Consider the following 21,227-nt stretch of genomic DNA (forward strand, 5'->3'; position numbering starts at 1 on the left):
ATTGACCCATATAGCCAAAAAGTTTGAATTTGTCACTTCATAGAACTTTGTATCAGAACGCCGCAGGTCTATCCAAATTTCTTCTGGTTCCCTTTTAGTGCTTCTAAGTCAAGAATGGTGAGTGTTGTGGAGTCTGGCCTTTTAGATCATTGTTTTTTAAATTATCTTATATTTGCCACTAACACATTTGTCCCATTCTCCTGTAAGTCCTTTGGAAAATTGGGGATTTTTCTCACCGCCAGGCAAGTTTGCTGTTGCACCATAAGTTTGGAACTTCCAATGGTCGCGCTGGGAATGTTCAAGGTCTTGGAAATCTTCTTATACCCTTTGCACTGTTGGTGCAATAAAATGATCTTCTTATTCACTTTTGTGACATTTCTGGAACACTTAAATCTCTAGCTGAAACCAGTTAAAAGTCACTATTGAGTTTCCAATAGTTAAATCATGTTGTAACCCAACTTTAGGTCATACAGACTAGCAGTAGTTTTCAAGATCAGCAATATTATGTCGAAGGTGAATGCTTGTAATATGGCAGTTTTAACTAAATATCCCTTAATTCTGCAACTAAACATAACATCACTCATTGTCTTTGTTAATTTGCTGTATCATTTAAGGTGTGCTGAAAAGTTTAGAGTTATAAATCCAAATTTTATTTGGTTAAATATTTTCGAATGTAACTGTATGAACCATCAAGTAAAAGTTCATTGGATATAAAATCAGAAGTTAAAATGACCTCAGATTAAAGGTCATCAAATTAAATATCCTTAATCAAAGTTATCTAAGAAAACAAGCAAACCCAATAAAAATGATACCACCATGTATCATTACATGAGCAAAGTAAATTATGTGAGACCTTAAACCCCACAATGTTCATCTTGTGACTAAGTTTAGTCTGAAGGATGATGTTTTCTGTTTTCTACTTTTTGTTGTGTTCATTTATTTTTTTTTTTTATTTCTAAAAAAAACGAGGTTGAGGTATAAAGATGTGCTATAATCTACACCATACATTGGAATGTTTGTTATTTTTTATTTTTTTCAAAGCGAACATGATTTTTTAAAATGTTTTATTTCTTTTATTAATTTTTTTATTTCATTTATTGGAGGGAGGAGTAAGGGGGATGTTTTTTGTTTTAGATTTTGTTTTTGATTTTGTTTTTCTTTGCTTGTATACTATTACAGATTTGCTAAAAGCCATTTATAAAGCCAGAGCAGCAGCTAAATGATTTTTTTCTCATCCTCAGTCTTCTTGTTTATGATGTTTTGATAACTTTTAAAGAAGCTTGAATGAACATCTTGTCTTTAAATGCTAATTGGCTGACAAAGTGGAAACATCTGTCACAGATCCATTTCCAGTGCTGCTGTGACATTAGCCAACAAAATCTCTTTAACCACATATGGAGAGTTCATATGGAGGAAGCACTTTTGAGATGCTTTCATTAATTCTAACAAATGATTTGAGCTCACTGATTCATAAAGACTTGAAGCGAACATCACACTGTGAAAACAAGAAGCAAGATTTTCTTGCTTGTGTTTTTTTCTGCTGTCCTTTTAGCAAAACAGTGTATAGCTGTTTTTTGTTCATATGTTTTTTTTCTTATATTATTTTATTGGCACCCCATCATCATCACAGCAGATAAATTACCAGCCGCTCCCTGCGGCAGTGGGTGATTTATCCTGCTCATTACCCAGTGGCCAAATAATCCGTCTTTTTTGCCAAGCACGATTATTCCACGTAATTGTTTTGCCCATTTCTTATTTGGATTTATTTATTGTCATGTGCAAGTCATTGGAGGCATGGTGCTCATGCAGTACCATCCCTTGGTGCTGTTGTGTTTTCCCTCCCTCAGGTCGCCAGCTCACCATTTTTAACAGCCAGTCTACCATCCAGATAGGCAGCTGGAAGCAGGACAAAGGCCCATCGTTCCAGGGCCAGATGTCAGGGTTGTACTACAACGGCCTCAAAGTGTTTAACATGGCGGTGGAAGGTGACTCCAACGTACGCGTAGAAGGTAGCGTGAGGCTGGTCGGCGAGGCGCCTTCCTCTTCCTCCTCTTCGTCCTCGTCGTCTTCTTCATCCATCACGCCACAGTCTAACGCATCCACCTCGATCTTGGAGACGACCACCACCAGCACCACCACAACAGCATCTAGTCGACGAGTCAAGCAAACCACGCCAAGAGAGACGCAACAGGTAGGAGGCTTGCCTTTTTTTTGATGATTGTGTGCTTATCAAAGAGCTCAGATTGTTAGATATGGAATATTGGCTTCCAAGTTGTGTGTCTTGTAAAGTTTAAGTTGAATTTAACAAAGATGCAATTTCTTTACTTATCGTCTTTGAATACAAAGAAGTGCAACAAGACTACATAATCAGAAGAGCATGACCCAAATGACACATCACATCAAATCCACATTCATGGATAATAATCATAATCTAAAATCATAATCAAATCTATGTTTAAGAAACTACAGGGGTTGGACAAAATAACTGAAACACCTGGTTTTAGACCACAATAATTTATTAGTATGGTGTAGGGCCTCCTTTTGCGGCCAATACAGCGTCAATTCGTCTTGGAAATGACATATACAAGTCCTGCACAGTGGTCAGAGGGATTTTAAGCCATTCTTCTTGCAGGATAGTGGCCAGGTCACTACGTGATGCTGGTGGAGGAAAACGTTTCCTGACTCGCTTCTCCAAAACACCCCAAAGTGGCTCAATAATATTTAGATCTGGTGACTGTGCAGGCCATGGGAGATGTTCAACTTCACTTTCATGTTCATCAAACCAATCTTTCACCAGTCTTGCTGTGTGTATTGGTGCATTGTCATCCTGATACACGGCACCGCCTTCAGGATACAATGTTTGAACCATTGGATGCACATGGTCCTCCAGAATGGTTCGGTAGTCCTTGGCAGTGACGCGCCCATCTAGCACAAGTATTGGGCCAAGGGAATGCCATGATATGGCAGCCCAAACCATCACTGATCCACCCCCATGCTTCACTCTGGGCATGCAACAGTCTGGGTGGTACGCTTCTTTGGGGCTTCTCCACACCGTAACTCTCCCGGATGTGGGGAAAACAGTAAAGGTGGACTCATCAGAGAACAATACATGTTTCACATTGTCCACAGCCCAAGATTTGCGCTCCTTGCACCATTGAAACCGACGTTTGGCATTGGCACGAGTGACCAAAGGTTTGGCTATAGCAGCCCGGCCGTGTATATCGACCCTGTGGAGCTCCCGACGGACAGTTCTGGTGGAAACAGGAGAGTCGAGGTGCACATTTAATTCTGCCGTGATTTGGGCAGCCGTGGTTTTATGTTTTTTGGATACAATCCGGGTTAGCACCCGAACATCCCTTTCGGACAGCTTCCTCTTGCGTCCACAGTTAATCCTGTTGGATGTGGTCTGTCCTTCTTGGTGGTATGCTGACATTACCCTGGATACCGTGTCTCTTGATACATCACAAAGACTTGCTGTCTTGGTCACAGATGCGCCAGCAAGACGTGCACCAACAATTTGTCCTCTTTTGAACTCTGGTATGTCACCCATAATGTTGTGTGCATTGCAATATTTTGAGCAAAACTGTGCTCTTACCCTGCTAAATGAACCTTCACACTCTGCTCTTACTGGTGCAATGTGCAATTAATGAAGATTGGCCACCAGACTGGTCCAATTTAGCCATGAAACCTCCCACACTAAAATGACAGGTGTTTCAGTTATTTTGTCCAACCCCTGTATATTTATTTGAAGAGTTTATTTTTATTTATAGATATTGCTGCTTTTACACATTTGTAATTTATAAAACCATCGTAAAGCAACAAGCTACACTCCTTGATAAAATCCAGTCAGTCCTACAAACCAGTTGAATGGCACAAGTTAGTCAATACCCACTCTCAATTATCTACCTTTACTAATTACTTTCTACCTGTTTAAATTTAGCATTATCATTTAAAATCAGTTAAGTTTTTCCTCTTGTACAACAGACATCAACCTATAAAAGAGAGGGCTAACATATGCTTACTCTATATGCTGTTTCTTGCGCAATGTTACTGGACAGACAAGCATATTAGAGGTGGGCATCAACTGCTCCCTTTTAGATGATTAAATCAGTAGGTAATCAGGAGAGCAAGGACATATGAGTTCTTTTGGACACCTGGCCATGAATAGCTATGGCATTGTCAAGAACTTGAAATCTTCATGCAATATTGAGTAATTCAAGTATCTTAGTATTTATTGGAAATAGTGACAACCACAAGTCTGGTTGTCTGATTCCTCTCAAGGTTTTTCTTGCCACTGTTGCCCTCAGCTTGCTCAACAGGGTTTTTTTTTTTTGGTCTGTCAGTTCTGGATTCTGTAAAGTTGCTTTGAGACAATGTCAGTTGTCAAAAGCGCTATGCAAATACGTTTGACTTGACTTGACAAGTGACAACACTTTACGACAGCTGGAGCAACAGTGGTAACTGTTCTGCTACTTGCTAGTGTGAAGGCAGGGGAAAATATTAAACATGTTTGTATTTTAACTCAAGGGTTGTAGGTTCAGTAGTGCAAGACTTGCCCAGTCTATGAGCAAGCCCGGCATTGCATCAATCAGAGATTTCAATTTGTTTATGCTTGTCTAAAAGCATATAGCACTCTCCTTCAGGCATGATGATCTGATCTGCGCTTGTGACCCTTTCTCAGAGAGAGCACGTATTAGTCTCTCACCATCCTTGATTGGTTGAGCCAGATTGTTTTAGGATTTAGGATTTTAAGATGATACACATTATTCATTTCCTCAACAATTCCGTAGCCATCTGTGTCTGGGAGTTTAGGAGTGTATAATTAGACCTTTTCTCTGGATGAGAAGGATGGTTTGTTTTCATGTACCTCTGCTGATTGGTGCCAAGCTAGCTAGTAATGGGCATCTGTTACTTCATGTACACTGAAAAAGGCAGTTCCTCTAAGCATGGTTAGCTGTCATCTCACAGTGTTAGAGTGGACGTTTAAATTAATACAGTAGGTGGCTTTACATGTCTTAAAGAAAGACTGTCTTAGCCCTTTACCATCTGGATTGGTAGCTGAAATGATGGTGGAGACCTAGATTATGGCAACATCTAAATAAAGAAAGATAAAAAGAAGGTTGGTGGAATGGTTTCCAAATGATTGAGTAGCTCATTCACAAGTATGATACATCTGCCAATATTTTGTTTGCATTTGTGATATAATGGGTTTCCACCTGGGTGCTGTTAAAGATTTTCAGTAATTCTTTATTCATATGTGGCTGAGGGTCCAAAGTTGTGTAATCGTACCTTTTTTTTTTTCTAGATGGACAGGATGGCCTGTTTTTTGTACATTTGGTAATAATTGCCAAGCTAATCAATTATGTGCATTGATTAACTCGTATAAAAACTGTGTAGTTAGTGCTCTCCTTTTAGCGTAATAAGCTGGCCTGGGTGTAGGTTACAACTAGAGTGGGAATAATTGGGTAAAAGGTGACAGCTTACAGTAGCACATACACAAGTGAGATGTATGTAGTTTTTATTATAGTCATATTACTGAATTGGTACAAATATATACACCGATCAGCCATAACATTAAAACCACCTCCTTGTTTCTACACACACTGTCCATTTTATCAACTCCACTTACCATATAGAAGCACTTTGTAGTTCTACAGTTACTGACTGTAGTCCATCTGTTTCTTTGCATGCTTTGTTAGCCTCCTTTCATGCTGTTCTTCAATGGTCAGGACCACTACAGAGTAGGTATTATTTGGGTGGTGGGTCATTCTCAGCACTGCAGTGACTGACATGGTGGTGGTGTGTTAGTGTTGTGCTGGTATGAGTGGATAAGACACACCAATGCTAATGGAGGTTTTAAACACCTCACTGTCACTGCTGGACTGAGAATAGTCCACCAACCAAAAATATCCAGCCAGCAGCGCCCCGTGGGCAGCGTCCTGTGACCACTGATGAAGGTCTCGAAGATGACGAACTCAAACAGCAGCAATAGATGAGCAATCGCCTCTGACTTTACATCTACAAGGTGGACCAACTAGGTAGGAGTGTATAGGTAGAGTGGACAGTGAGTGGACACGATATTTAAATACTTCAGCAGTGCTGCCGTGTCTGATCCACTCATACCAGCACAACACACACTAACACACCACCACCATGTCAGTGTCACTGCAGTGCTGAGAATCATTCACCACCTAAATAATACCTGCTCTGTGGGGGTCCTGTGGGGGTCCTGAGCATTGAAGAACGGGGTGAAAGAAATAGATGGACTACAGTCAGTAGTTGTAGAAATTTAAAGTGCTTCTATATGGTACAAGGAGGTGGTTTTAATGTTATGGCTGATCGGTATATACATACATATATATGTATATACATTCTGAATGAACTATTAGATCAACAGAGACGTTCATGGCAGTTTTTAAAATCTTTATTATGGAAAGCAAAGATGACAAGTAAAATCATAAAGAAATCACTTAGATTATAAATCCCTGACCTTTATTGAGTCATTTTCTATATGAGTCATTAAAGCAGAACTAAATGTGTCTGTTCATGTGAAAAAGGTTTAAATGTTTTGCTTTTTTGACCGGACCATTGTTAGTTTGTTCTAGGTCAGTGATAAAATGACCATCCATATGCTGTCTGTACATGTGTCATTGGGGCTACAACTTCTGAATAATGGCTTCATTAAATTGAGTGGTCGGCCCAAATTACCTAAGTGGGTTTTGTATTGGGGGAATAGTCGAGATGCCGACAAGCTCGGTAAACATGCAGTACTTCTTCTTCAGAAAGAAAAAATGACTATTAAGCATATGCGCAGGGGTAGCATCTTAAAGTGCTGCTGTCATAAAGAAAGAAAGAAAGAGAGGCAACACAGCGTCTGAGCCTTTTCCTGACCACATGCCTCAGAGTGCACATTTAAAAGGCAACCAGAGCGCAAACAACGCTTCAATTGCTCTGTGTTCCCAAACCCCTTGCTTCAATTGCATGCTCAGGAGCAAAAAGAGAGGCATTTTTTTGGTGATGTGACAGGCATGGAATGGCTCCCGTGCGATGAGTTGTGCCGTTGATGGGCATTATGTGGAACAGAGAATACAGTGAATGCAGTCTGAGGCTTGGGGGCAAATATGCTGGGTTGGCAGAGATATTAAATGTAGGCCATCCTATAAACAGATTGGGTAGAACATGTTTTCTAACAGTTTTATCTATTAACTTTTAGATGTCCTGATATTTTAGTTCTGTTTAAGGTTCTTTGGTCCGTTTTTTCTCCTAATAATAATGGCTTTGTCCAGTTAAGTCAAAGTTGTGTACCAGGAGGCAGAGTTTGGTTAATTACATATCATTATAACATTGTATTGGTAAAACTCATGTTTCTCTTTAGACCAGAGGTGTTCACAAGTCACAAAATATGAGTCCGAGTCAAGTCATGAGTCTTTAGGCTAGAGTCCGAGTCAAGTCCCGAGTCTTTAGGCTAGAGTCCGAGTCAAGTCCCGAGTCTTTAGGCTAGAGTCCGAGTCAAGTCCCGAGTCTTTAGGCTAGAGTCCGAGTCAAGTCACGAGTCAATATAAGGTTAAGGTCCCATAAACAAGATCACATAATCAGTGTGTAGGGAACACAAGGGCACTAAGTAGGGACCATGTGTCTAGGGACTCTTGTTGTTTACGAGTCATTTTTTTGCGAGTCATAAGTCGAGTCCGAGTCATTTGAAACGAGTCCGAGTCTGAAGTCGCTGTGGAGCGACTTACCTGTGACTCAAGTCCCCATGTCTGCTTTACACATGCAGCAAAAATCAAGAGTTTCTTTATTCTTATGAGGGATGTGTACAAAAATGGCCAAAAGTATGTGGACACCCCTAATTTTTGAGTTTAGGTGTTTCTGTCATACCCATTACTAATAGATTATTACAGTCAATTATATAAAAAACATATGCCTTTAATATTATGGTAACAGTTTGGAAAACAGCTTTTTTATTTCAGCATGACCATGTTCCTCTGTAGAAAGTAAGGTCTATAATGAATTTGATAAATTTAGTATTGGGAACTCCAGTGGCCAGCGCAGAGCCCTGACCTCAAGTCCACTGAGGTCCTTCCTTTGGAAGGAATTCAAATGTCAAATGCATATGCAAGTGCAATGCTCTTTTGAATAAATAGGCAAAATTCTCACAAACCTTTACAGCATTTGGAGCCTGTTATAGCTGCAATTAAGTACACAACTTTATATTAAAACCTATTACCCATGCTTAAAAAAAGCTTATGGTCAGGTGTCCACATACTTTTGCATATCTAGTGCCATTTAATTTTAATAATCGACTCATCGCCAAGTTCCACCCTGATGCAATATAGTCCTGTATAAGTTTAATCAATGTCGTAATGGTTTTTGACACCTTTTTTGCTCTGAAAATAATTAATAATCCCTTTGATCATGATGGATGACACAGTGCTGCAGCTGAAGGTGCACAGCAACATGGGTTCTGGGGGCTTGGGTTCAATCATGTCAATGATCGCTGACAGTAAAGAATTTCATATGTTCAGCTCGTTTCTGCTTGAGTTTCCTCCAGGTACTCACGTTTTCTTCTATGTGTCAAGACATGCCAATAGATGGATTGGCTACTCTGTATTGCCCTTTGATGTGAGTGATTAAATGTGTAATTGTGTTTTGCCTGCCATGGATTAGCGCTTACCTACAATGTATTTCTGCCTTGCGCTCACTTAATCCATATGAACATGAAGGTGAAAGAACAATATAAGCCATGCTAATGAAGGGCAGAACAGTGGCGATGCCACATAGCAACATGGGTCCCAGGGACCTGGGTTCGATCTGTGCCTCTGATCTGTGAGAGTCTAATATGTTTTTCCCACATCTGCATTAGATTTCTTGGGTTTTTTTGATTTCCTTCTAAAAACATGCCTGTACAGGAAGTGGCTTTTTTAAATTGCCCTTGTGTCTAAGTAAGAAAGTGAATAGCTTGAGTGTGGGATAAATGAATGAATGAGTATGCATTCATTGTGAATCACATTAATTCGTATTGAATCATACTCAGCCTTCCTTCATCAACATTTCTGACATGTAATCACCTAGATCCGCAAACAGACAGGCCATGAGCACACAGTAACTTCTGATTGTCTGTCTCGCCAACGGTTTTACTGAATTTATCTTTCCGTATCGCTGAATAAGCCGACTCGTCCTTTTATCTCCATATCGCGTTACACAGACTATCAGCTTATTCTGCTAATGCAATTTTACTCTCCACATGGCCGTCTTTCATTAGCCCGTCTAGATAAAATCTTCTCTTCATGTGAGAGATTTAGTGTCATCAGGTCAGGAAACCGCGCACCAGCAATTCGTCACCCATCATCTTCTGTGTACGCCATCAGTGTCACTTAAACTAGCCTATCATCACATTTCACCCTGCTTTTAACCATGTCAACATGCGATTCCTTACGGTGCCTTCGAGCGATTGAGGATGTGGAGTGAGAACAGCATTAAGGAGGCAACATCTTAATTCCCATTGTTTTTCAGCTGGGTTTTAATAGAGTGATTAAAAATTAAACTAAAACATTTCCGCTGAGCCAGAAGAAAAATGCTCTGCAATTACTGCTGAGCTGAAAGCAATCAACAAAAGTAAAAAAAGTAATAATTATTAAATACAGCAGTTTAAATATTCACCAGACTGATCACAACTAAAGCTGTTTACTACAAACATCCTTTTGTAAATCACCTCTTTATTTTCATCAACCTCTTTATTCTGGTCGGGGTCGTTGTGAGTCCAGTGCCACATTGAAACACCAAGTGTAAGGTCTGACTACTGCCTGGACAAGGGACCAGTACAATGCAAGGCATCACATAATCACCCCTTTGATCACAAGTTTAAGGTAGAGCGACTGTATTACCTTTCGCACATTTTAGAGAGGTAGGAGGAAACCAGAGTATGTAAAGGAAATCAGTTAAACATACAAAAAAAGTGGCCGCTCAGGTGGCGCAGCGGTAAAGTACGCTAGCTCACCAGAGTTGGGGTTTCAAATACATCGTATTGAACCTCAGCTCTTTCCGACTAGGCTGGGCGGCAGTATGAACAACGATCGGCTGTTGTTCAGGGTTAGAGGGTAAAGAAAGTCGGATCATAGGTCCTCATAACTGGTGCAACTGCGGCCCCTGCTGGCTGGCTGATTGCGCCTGCACAGGGCTGAGGAATAACGCTGGTGGGGGTGTGGCCCTCCGAGCACAGTGCCTGTCAAGTGTATGAACTCGACTCGTACAGGTGAAAAATGCACAATCCGTATTGACTATGCGTGCCGGAGGCGTGCTCAGTCAGCGGTGAAGGGTCGAATCAGTATAGAGCAGTGGTTCTCAAACTGTGGTACGCGTACCACTGGTGGTACATGAAGCAGCACGAGGTGGTACGCCAGATAATCTCGGAAAAGTAATTACATGCACCGAAAAAATAAATAATTTAATAATTATAAATTAAAAAAAAAAAAAAAAAAAATTGGAAATTACTAATAAAATCTGTTTCAAAGTTCTTATAATTCTGTTGTAATAAAATCAGTTTAATTAAAACGAATGTGTTTTTAAAAATATTCGGGGCTTCATTACGTCTATACTTCACGTTCACGGTTTCCATCTCGAAATTTCAGAAAAGTTATCAGTAAAGTTATCAGTAGCTCTCTCACTTTTATCAGAGCAGATCTGCGTTTGAATCTCACTGATCTTGTTCCTGACATCACGAGGCTGCTCCGCTAAACAGGCGCACTTACTGAAATGGTCAGTGGTAACTGCAGATATACTAGTGATGAGTCGTTCGCGAACGATCCGATTCTATTGAACGGATCTTTGAAATGAACGAAAGGAACCGAGTCTTTTATTTCTGCGCAGTTCTAGACTGTAATCCACCCATTCAGCTTCACATCAGTAGAGGGAATTAATCGTAAATTGTAATAAGAGCTGTTTATTGTCGATATTCAAATCCGAAACACTTTAAGTATCACGGAGAGCGAGACACACACACACACACACACACAGAGAGAGAGAGAGAGAGAGAGAGAGAGAGAGAGAGCTAGTAGTATAATGGCAAATAATTGAGAAATAAACTATAAACTTGTTTAATTGTGTTAAATCTGATTATTTCATGGCGCTTATGTTTTAAAGCAGAAACAAACACAGTCACATCTCTGCACAAGAGAGGATTGTTCTGAAACTTAATGCGATGCAATCACAGTACGTCTCTTCTCTGTAGTTTTTTTCCTTTTGAAGTAACTTTTTTTTCTCGTTTAAGTGTTGTTTGAATTAGGAATACATTTAAGGCAAGGTAGCAAAATTTGATATTAATATCGGGGGTGTCTTATAGTTTACCCAGTAGCGCCTCCCGAAGAACGAAGAGCCATTTCTTTGAACGGCTCTTTAAAAAGAACCGAGCCAAAAGATCCGGCTCCCTTCAAGAAGCCATAATTCCCACCACTAATATATACACACACACCTAATTAATGTGTGCACAGAACTAATATGTGGTTCTGTGATGAGAAACATAGGTGGTACTTGGAAGTTTTGGTTTGATAATGGGTGGTACTTGGTCTAAACAGTTTGAGAACCACTGGTATAGAGGATGCATTCAGGGTAAATTGGACACGACTAGAATGGGGCATAAAATTGGGGGAAAAAAGTGGGAAAAATAGTAAATAAAAAAAAAAAAATACAAAAAAGGATGAATCCTTAAAACTGCATCCAAACAACATAAAATAAATAGTAATTAATTAATTAATAACACAGATGAAATTGTAGTAACATACATGTAAAGTAATTTTCATCACTGAATAAGTACAGCTTTAAAATAGATACAGAAATATAAAATCAGCATATAATTTTAAACATCACACACATTTAAATACAAAAAAAATCAATTATGTAATCAATTCATTGTAATGTATGTAATAAATATATCATAAATTAATATTAAAAATGATTTTTCATCTGACATTAAAATAAAGATGCACATTAGTATAAGTAATAGGACCAGTAATTGAATTAGAAATTATTATAGTCATAATATTTGCAATAATAATCATAATAATTTTTATATTGCTCAGGTGGCACACCTTGAAATCCTGCTGGGATCCTGGGTTCAAATCCCCAGATGTGCTATTGACCAGTCAGGCATCAGCCATGATCGGCAAAGGGGTCCAGTGATGGATTGGTGTCCTGTTCGAGGTGTGTTACTGCCTTGTAGCCAGTGATTTCAGGGAAACCAGACCCACTTATAAAAAGGGCAGCACTACTGAGAAAAAGCTGACAAAGTAACGTTTTGTGATAGTGCCACAGTCAAGTCACCAAGCTCATTAGCATGAGCCATTCTATTTTAATGTACTTTACTAAGTTTATTTGTCACATCCATTGCTAAGAGGTCTAAAAATGAATTGTAAAAATACAGTATATAAGCTTTCAACTTTGAGCAGTTTGAGAAAGACCCATTTTTAAAATAAATGGCAAACCAGACCTTTTTGTTCCACATCAGTGTCTGACCTCAGGAAACCTCTATTGACTGAATGGCCACACATTCCCAGACACAACTTGAAATCTTGAAGAGAAAAGCTGAGGCTATGTTAGCTCCATTTTAATAAACACAGTATGTCCAACATGCTCAGCTCAGGTGTCCACATACTTTTGGTTATGTGGTTTAGTTTTCAGCATAAAATTAGCAAATATCTCACAAATATGATTCAGCTCGCCTGATCAGTAAATGCTTCCTGTATTGAACGTCTCAAGTGTCTTTCGATTGTTGAATTAGCGTAACCCAATTAAGAAAAGTCAAAATTGCAAAATCAAATTGAATCAATCTAATTATGATTAGCTTTTGAAGGCAAAAATAATTGGCAGCGAGGGATGGAAACTCATTGAAGCTCGTGTGCCAAGAGCTTTCTCAAATCTGCCAGCGTCCTTAATATGGAATTAGTCTGAGACTAGAACGCAAAAGAAGGATTGTTCCAATTTGTGCTTCATGAGCAGTTTTTACCAGTGGGATGTATGATTTTATCTTTATATTTAATCACATTTCACCTGGTTTTCATCAAACTTTTCACAAATAAGGAAGAAAGCTACATGTTATGTATCTCACTTTTTACCAGAGCAAAATTGGATCTTGATTAAGGTTTGGATATCCATCTTCTAGGTGTTATTATTCTGTCATTATCACTTTATTCAAGCTTGTGGCAGGTAGACAATTTTGAGTCGCCTGTAAAGCTAGAGCTGAAGCTCAGGTTTACATACACTGTAAAAAAAAAAAGTCTTTAGGTTTCAGAGATTTTGCAACATACATCTCTTTTTTCTTATCTAAAGTTTTATAACTTTATTTTTAGTTCTCTTAGAAAAAAATCATCTGGGTTAAAATTATACAGCAGTCTTTATACATATATCATGCTTATATCATTCCATTTATTGGAGATGAAGATTTGTGTCAAATTTATATCGCTCATGTGAATTACCCCCCTTGGCAGTAACACTTGTGATTAAATGTTTATGAGCTCTTGCAAGACTTTTCGCGGTCTCCCTTCTTTTTCTAAATTCTTTTAATTTGGCTACATTATGAGCATGAACTCTCCAATTAGGGTCTTACCACAGTGGATCAATGAGATTCAAGTCAGGACTTTGACTTCGCCACTGCAAAACCTTCATTTAGTTCCTTTTGGACCATTCAGAGGTCGACTTGGGCGAACATTCTCCTTTAGAATATTCTGACAGAGAGCAGAAGTCGTGGTTCCATCAATAATAACACATCAAACACATCCATCACACTACCATCACCATGTTTGACTGTTTATATGAAGTAAATGGAAATTATGTAAAATGTTTTTTTGGCAAATTCAAGTAAGGTGTCTTGTTCTTTTTGGTCAGCAGTGATTTGCACCTTGCAACTCTCCCATAGATGTCATTTTTTGCCTAGTGTCTTTCTTATTGTGGAATCGTATATGTTGACCTTAACTAAAGCAAGTGAGGCCTGCAGGTCTTTAGATGTTGGTCTGGGTTCTTTTGTGACATCCTGAATGAGTCGTTGATGCGTGCTTGGTGAATGTTTGGTAAACCTGCCACTTCTGTCCATGGGTTGCTGTTGGCTGGATATTTTTGGTTGGTGGACTATTCTCAGTCCAGCAGTGACAGTGATGGGTTTAAAAACTCCAGCAGCGCTGCTGTGTCTTATCCGCTCTTACCAGCACAACACACACTAACACACCACCACAATGTCATTGTCACTGCTGTGCTGGGAATGAGCCACCACCCAAATAATACCTGGGGTCCTGACCATTAAAGAACAGCATGAAAGGGGGCTAACAAAGCATGCAGAGAAACAGATGGACTACAGTCAGTAATTGTAGAACTACAAAGTGCTTCTATATGGTAAGTGAAAAATGGACAGTGAGTGTAGAAACAAGGAGGTGGTTTTAATGTTATGGCTGACCGGTATATATATATATATATATACAGTGTATCACAAAAGTGAGTACACCCCTCACATTTCTGCAGATATTTAAGTATATCTTTTCATGGGACAACACTGACAAAATGACACTTTGACACAATGAAAAGTAGTCTGTGTGCAGCTTATATAACAGTGTAAATTTATTCTTCCCTCAAAATAACTCAATATACAGCCATTAATGTCTAAACCACCGGCAACAAAAGTGAGTACACCCCTAAGAGACTACACCCCTAAATGTCCAAATTGAGCACTGCTTGTCATTTTCCCTCCAAAATGTCATGTGATTTGTTAGTGTTACTAGGTCTCAGGTGTGCATAGGGAGCATGTGTGTTCAATTTAGTAGTACAGCTCTCACACTCTCTCATACTGGTCACTGAAAGTTCCAACATGGCACCTCATGGCAAAGAACTCTCTGAGGATCTTAAAAGACGAATTGTTGTGCTACATGAAGATGGCCAAGGCTACAAGAAGATTGCCAACACCCTGAAACTGAGCTGCAGCACAGTGGCCAAGATCATCCAGCGTTTTAAAAGAGCAGGGTCCACTCAGAACAGACCTCGCGTTGGTCGTCCAAAGAAGCTGAGTGCACGTGCTCAGCGTCACATCCAACTGCTGTCTTTGAAAGATAGGCGCAGGAGTGCTGTCAGCATTGCTGCAGAGATTGAAAAGGTGGGGGGTCAGCCTGTCAGTGCTCAGACCATACGCCGCACACTACATCAAATTGGTCTGCATGGCTGTCACCCCAGAATGAAGCCTCTTCTGAAGTCTCTACACAAAAAAGCCCACAAACAGTTTGCTGAAGACATGTCAACAAAGGACATGGATTACTGGAACCATGTCCTATGGTCTGATGAGACCAAGATTAATTTATTTGGTTCAGATGGTCTCAAGCATGTGTGGCGGCAATCAGGTGAGGAGTACAAAGATAAGTGTGTCATGCCTACAGTCAAGCATGGTGGTGGGAATGCCATGGTCTGGGGCTGCATGAGTGCAGCAGGTGTTGGGGAGTTACATTTCATTGAGGGACACATGAACTCCAATATGTACTGTGAAATACTGAAGCAGAGCATGATCCCCTCCCTCCGGAAACTGGGTCGCAGGGCAGTGTTCCAGCATGATAATGACCCCAAACACACCTCTAAGACGACCACTGCTTTATTGAAGAGGCTGAGGGTAAAGGTGATGGACTGGCCAAGCATGTCTCCAGACCTAAACCCAATAGAACATCTTTGGGGCATCCTCAAGCGGAAGGTGGAGGAGCGCAAAGTCTCGAATATCCGCCAGCTCCGTGATGTCGTCATGGAGGAGTGGAAAAGCATTCCAGTGGCAACCTGTGAAGCTCTGGTAAACTCCATGCCCAGGAGAGTTAAGGCAGTTCTGGGAAATAATGGTGGCCACACAAAATATTGACACTTCAGGAACTTTCACTAAGGGGTGTACTCACTTTTGTTGCCGGTGGTTTAGACATTAATGGCTGTATATTGAGTTATTTTGAGGGAAGAATAAATTTACACTGTAATATAAGCTGCACACAGACTACTTTTCATTGTGTCAAAGTGTCATTTTGTCAGTGTTGTCCCATGAAAATATATACTTAAATATCTGCAGAAATGTGAGGGGTGTACTCACTTTTGTGATACACTGTATGTTTGTTATAATGTCAGAAAATGGCATTTGTATAAGTGTATAGTTGATATAAGCATTAGTACCATATAAGTGGTTAAATATGTTTTCCCTTGTTTTTACAGAGGTTTTATGAATAGACAAAGTGTATACTGTGTGTATAATAACGTGTTGCTTAACACTCACACTCACACCCACACACACATTTTACCATGTGCAGTTTTAATATGTTCCTTTGTTGCTCTGCGTGATATTTTTAGATGACCCTGTTCTGAGTGGCTCATTAATTTTCTCATGTTAAACATTACAGAGGCATAGCGGCCTTATCTTCCACCCAAAACAAGAGTTTGGGCTTAACACTGCCACCCACCTGTCATCATTAACGAGTTTAGACCCAGAGGACATGCTGTAGTAATTATCTCTGAGTGCTCTGAGGGAACGAGCTGTGAGAGCAGAACTCACTTAAAAGGTCTTTAAGCGAGTCGACTGTTGGGTAAGGAAGAACAGGCTATAGAGAAACACTAATCCTTGGCTGTCTGTAATGATCAGTAATGCAAACGTTTTAAAAATAGACCAGATTAAAAAACACATTTATTTATGTACAAAAGTTCAAGGTACACAGTTTCTATGTATTTAATTAGCAAACATGTTTGGTTTCTGGAGGTTCATTTTCATTTAACATACAGTAAATAAAAAGCTCTCCCTGTGTGATTTGTGGACACCCCTCTTAATTAGTAAGTTCAGTTCTTAATAGGTGTATAAATTCAATTATGTGCTTGGGTGGCGTAGAGCACTAATTATCCAGCCCAACGCTGTGGTCCAGGTTCAAATCTGACCGGTGCTATCGACCAGACGGGTGTCTGAGAAGTGTGGGGAGTTTGTGGGTTAAGCCCTGTTATAGACTGGCACCCTATCAAGAGTATTCCTGCCTTGACTTGCACCAAGTGTTTCCTGCTGGTTGCAGTAAAAAAAAAATGAAATAAATTGCTTCCAAATGTACAAATGCGATTGAGGAGATCTTTCTTGCTCCAACGTGCAATCCTGATTTTCATCCAAGTGACAAAACTCAAAACTCTACAAACCCGTTACTGGAAAAGTTGGGACGTTTTGTAAAATGCAGTAAACAAGAATCGTTAAAAATAACAAGATTTGTTAATTTTCTTGAACCCTAATTTATTCAGTGTTTTCACTGACCAACAACTGTATTTTGTAAACACAGACAGGTTTAGAATTGAATGGTGTGACAGTCTTGCTCTCCTCAATCGGGGCGTGGGTCAGCTCCAGTGGAGAGGAAGCATAATGCAATTGGGTATAATGCAAAAGGGAAAAAATGTATTAAAAATGGTTTGGGAACTGAGGACACTAATTGTTGCAGTTTTGCAAGTAGATTTTTGCCCTTTTTTGTCTGATACGAGACTTCAGTTACTGTGGTCACTGTGGTCTGATTCTTCTCTTTATGATGCGCCATACAGTTTTAATAGAAGACATATTTGCAGGCAGGCCAGTCAAGCACAAGCACTATGTGAGCCCAGAGAACTCGGTGTTTGTTGGCATAAAATTGATGTATCTGTGCATAATATATTTTCAGTTTGCATTTCTTGATGTAGTGGTATGCTGAGTTGATTGATTACTATTTTCCAAAGTACTTCTGTGCCGATGTAATTACATTTATCACAGTAGTATGACAGTTTTTTCATGCATTGCTATCTAGGGACAGATTTCGTGTTTTTTGACCTTGCCTTACATGGACTGAAATTTCTTAGGTTCTATGAATCTTATCGCAATATTATCTACAATAGCATAAACGTCTTGTTGAGAAATTTTTTTTTTAACTGATTGATGCCACAGCTAATTTAGTCATATATACACCAATCAGGCATAACATTGTGACCACCTCCTTGTTTCTACACTCACTGTCCATTTTATCAGCTTCACTTACCATATAGAAGCACTTTGTAGTTCTACAATTACTGACTGTAGTCCATCTGTTCCTCTACATACCTTTTTAGCCTGCTTTCACCCTGTTCTTCAATGGTCAGGACCCCCACAGGACCACCATAGAGTAGGTACACCGTGTCCACTCACTGTCCACTCTATTAGACAATCCTACCTGCTTGGTCCACCTTGTAGATGATCGCTCATCTATTGATGCTGTTTGAGTTGGTCATCTTCTAGACCTTCATCAGTGGTCACAGGACACTGCCCACGGAGTGCTGTTGGCTGGATGTTTTTGGTTGGTGGACTATTCTCAGTCCAGCAATGACACTGAGGTGTTTAAAAACTCCATCAGCGCTGCTGTCTGATCCACTCATACCAGCACAACACACACTAACACACCACCACCATGTCAGTGTCACTGCAGTGCTAAGAATGATACACCACCTAAATAATACCTGCTCTGTGGTGGTCCTGTGGGGGTCCTGACCATTGAAGAACAGGATGAAAGGGGGCTAACAAAGCATGTAGAGAAACAGATGGACTACAGGCAGTAATTGTAGAACTACAAAGTGCTTCTATATGGTAAGTGGAGCTGATAAAATGGACAGTGAGTGTAGAAACAAGGAGGTGGTTTTAATGTTAAGGCTATATATATATATATATATATATATATATATATATATATAAAGCTCTCGATGCGTAAAACTTAGGAATCAACATCAAAATCTCATTCCACTTGTCAAGCGTGGTGGAGGGGCCATTATGGTTTGGTTCTGTTTCTGGCTTGAATTATACAATTATTATTGCCAATATTATACTATTGTATTTTACCAAAGAATGTTGGTACATACAATATGTGTTTTATTATTCATTATTTATTTTATATACTGAACAAGGTTCACATAGTTTTTGTATTCCAAGGCTGAAACATGAAATGTATTATTCATTGTGCACCATGTCAACCTGTTTTGTTATTTTAAATGGAATATGATCATCAGTAAAAAGCACCAATGCAATTTATGCAGAAGAAAAATTTAGAAAACCCTTGGTAATTACCCTGATTTTTGCATATAAAATGTGACCTGACCTTTATACAAGTCATGTAAAAAAACTGGACTCAGAGAGGCAACAAGATGGAGCATCCGAGTCAGCCACAGTGTTACCTGGACCTTGTTAATTAAAATCCAGGGCCAGGGTGAAGTGTGCCCACAGGCTGGTAGGATGGGAGCGAGTGTCTTCTGGATCTGCTGACAGTGATGAATTTGCCACTCTTCCTCACTGCTTCACACAGGTGCTGTTTAGAAGGAAACAGAGCGAGAAGGGTGGGTACAATGTTAGCACTATTTTGTAAGTCACATGGTTAGACAAGAATCTTGAATTCCTCAGTCACAGAAGTGGAAGGGATTTGGTGTCTCTGCTGAGCATGCATGGATTTTTCTTATTCGAATCATCCGGGGCCTAGCAGATAATTGGCAGAGACATCTGCATTCTCCCACTCGCCGATATTGTACGCTCATGTCATATCAGCTTTTGCCTTCTGAATTATGGCTGATTAGATGTATCACACTTAATTACTAGCGCAAACAGGAACAGCTAGCGCCCGGATTGACAATGACTAACACAAAGACTGCCAATTTAGAGACTCTTCTGTTAATACGCCTCTCTACGTCTGGACTGCAAACATGCTCATCCATGCTGCAGTCCATACAAGACAGTGAAGGACTTAGGCAAGCAAACCAAATTTTACAATTGAACACATTACTGTGGTCATTTTTTTACCAATCATATAATTTGTAAGTCTGGTGTGTTGTGAAAAGGGTCTTAATGTTAATGTCTAACTGATTAACCAGTTATAGACAGGTTATAAAGCTCAATTTAAATATTAATAATTTGTAATGTAGTGAAAGGAGTTTTTTAAAAGTAGAATGGCTGGCACAAAAAAAAAAGTTATAGCTGCAATAATAATAATGATAATAATAACAACATTAATAATAATAATAATAACAATAATAATAATAATAATAATAAAAAAACAATAATAATAATAATAATAATGTAATAACAACAACATTAATAATAATAATAATAATAATAATAACAACAACAACAATAATAATAATAATGTAATAACAACATTATTAATAATAATAATAATAACAACAACAACAACAACAACAACGGTAATAATAACAACATTAATAATAATAACAATAATAATAACAACAACAATAATAATAATAATAACATTAATAATAACATCAACAATAATAATTATAACAATAATAATAATAATAATAGTAATAATAATAATAATAATCATCATCATCATCATCATCATCATGTATTCAAACCTTTAGAAACCCAGTTAAAAATAGGACATTTTGTAAAATGCAAAATGTTAATTCTCCTAAACCTTTCTTTCTTTTGTTGTTATACTTTTAATGTTTTGGCTACCCAATTTAATTGTAGTTTGTACATCTAAACAAACTTTAAATTTGATGGTTGCACATGCACAAAAATTTTGGGACAGTGAAAAGAGTGAAAAGTTTATAGAATATATAGTATACTGTTACACAGGTACACCGTTTTGATGATTTTTATGATATATAAACGGGTTCATCATTGCAAGCTTGGAAACAAGGTTATGGCTCACTACTGAAGTGCCACACTGCTGGAGCCTATCCCAGCTTTTCAATGGGCGCAAGGCACAGTAACACCCTGAACGGGGTACCAGTCCATCACAGGGCAGACACACACACGCACACATACACACACCCATTCACTCATAGGGCAATTCAGTGTCTCCAATTAACCTGACTGCATGTTTTTGGACTGTGGGAGAAACCCACGCAGACACGGGGAGAACATGCAAACTCCACACAGAAAGGACCCGGACCGCCCCACCTGGGGATCAAACCCAGGACCTTCCTGCTGTGAGGCGACAGTGCTACACACAGAGCCACCTTACTGATCATTAATGGTGACAAACTAATTATTGTTAGAGTTTAACAAAAACAGAAATCCACATGAAAGTTTAACAGTTACGGTTAATAGTGGCACCATCAATTTGATTCCTCAATTTGTTTCCACTTACATTGGCTTTTGTCATTGTTGTCAAGAGGAAGTGATAAAGATAAGCCCTTCCTTGTTGTTTCTCAGCCACATTCTATACTTCCTTTGCTTATTGCTCATGAACAGTTATAATTAG

At 39.1% G+C, this 21,227-nt stretch overlaps 1 protein-coding gene across 28 annotated transcripts in view; it reads left to right on the top strand.

Moving 5' to 3' along the window:
* Nucleotides 1-21,227, top strand: part of LOC134326035 (neurexin-1a-like) — a 482,010-nt gene that overhangs the window by 387,565 nt on the left and 73,218 nt on the right. For all 28 annotated transcript variants that reach the window (XM_063008218.1, XM_063008221.1, XM_063008228.1 and 25 more), the window contains one exon: nucleotides 1,848-2,191. In XM_063008218.1, coding sequence (XP_062864288.1) covers nucleotides 1,848-2,191 — 344 coding nt within the window. The remainder of the gene's footprint in view (nucleotides 1-1,847; nucleotides 2,192-21,227) is intronic.

Source organism: Trichomycterus rosablanca, chromosome 14, assembly GCF_030014385.1.
Source record: "Trichomycterus rosablanca isolate fTriRos1 chromosome 14, fTriRos1.hap1, whole genome shotgun sequence".
Classification (NCBI taxonomy): Eukaryota; Metazoa; Chordata; class Actinopteri; order Siluriformes; family Trichomycteridae; genus Trichomycterus; species Trichomycterus rosablanca.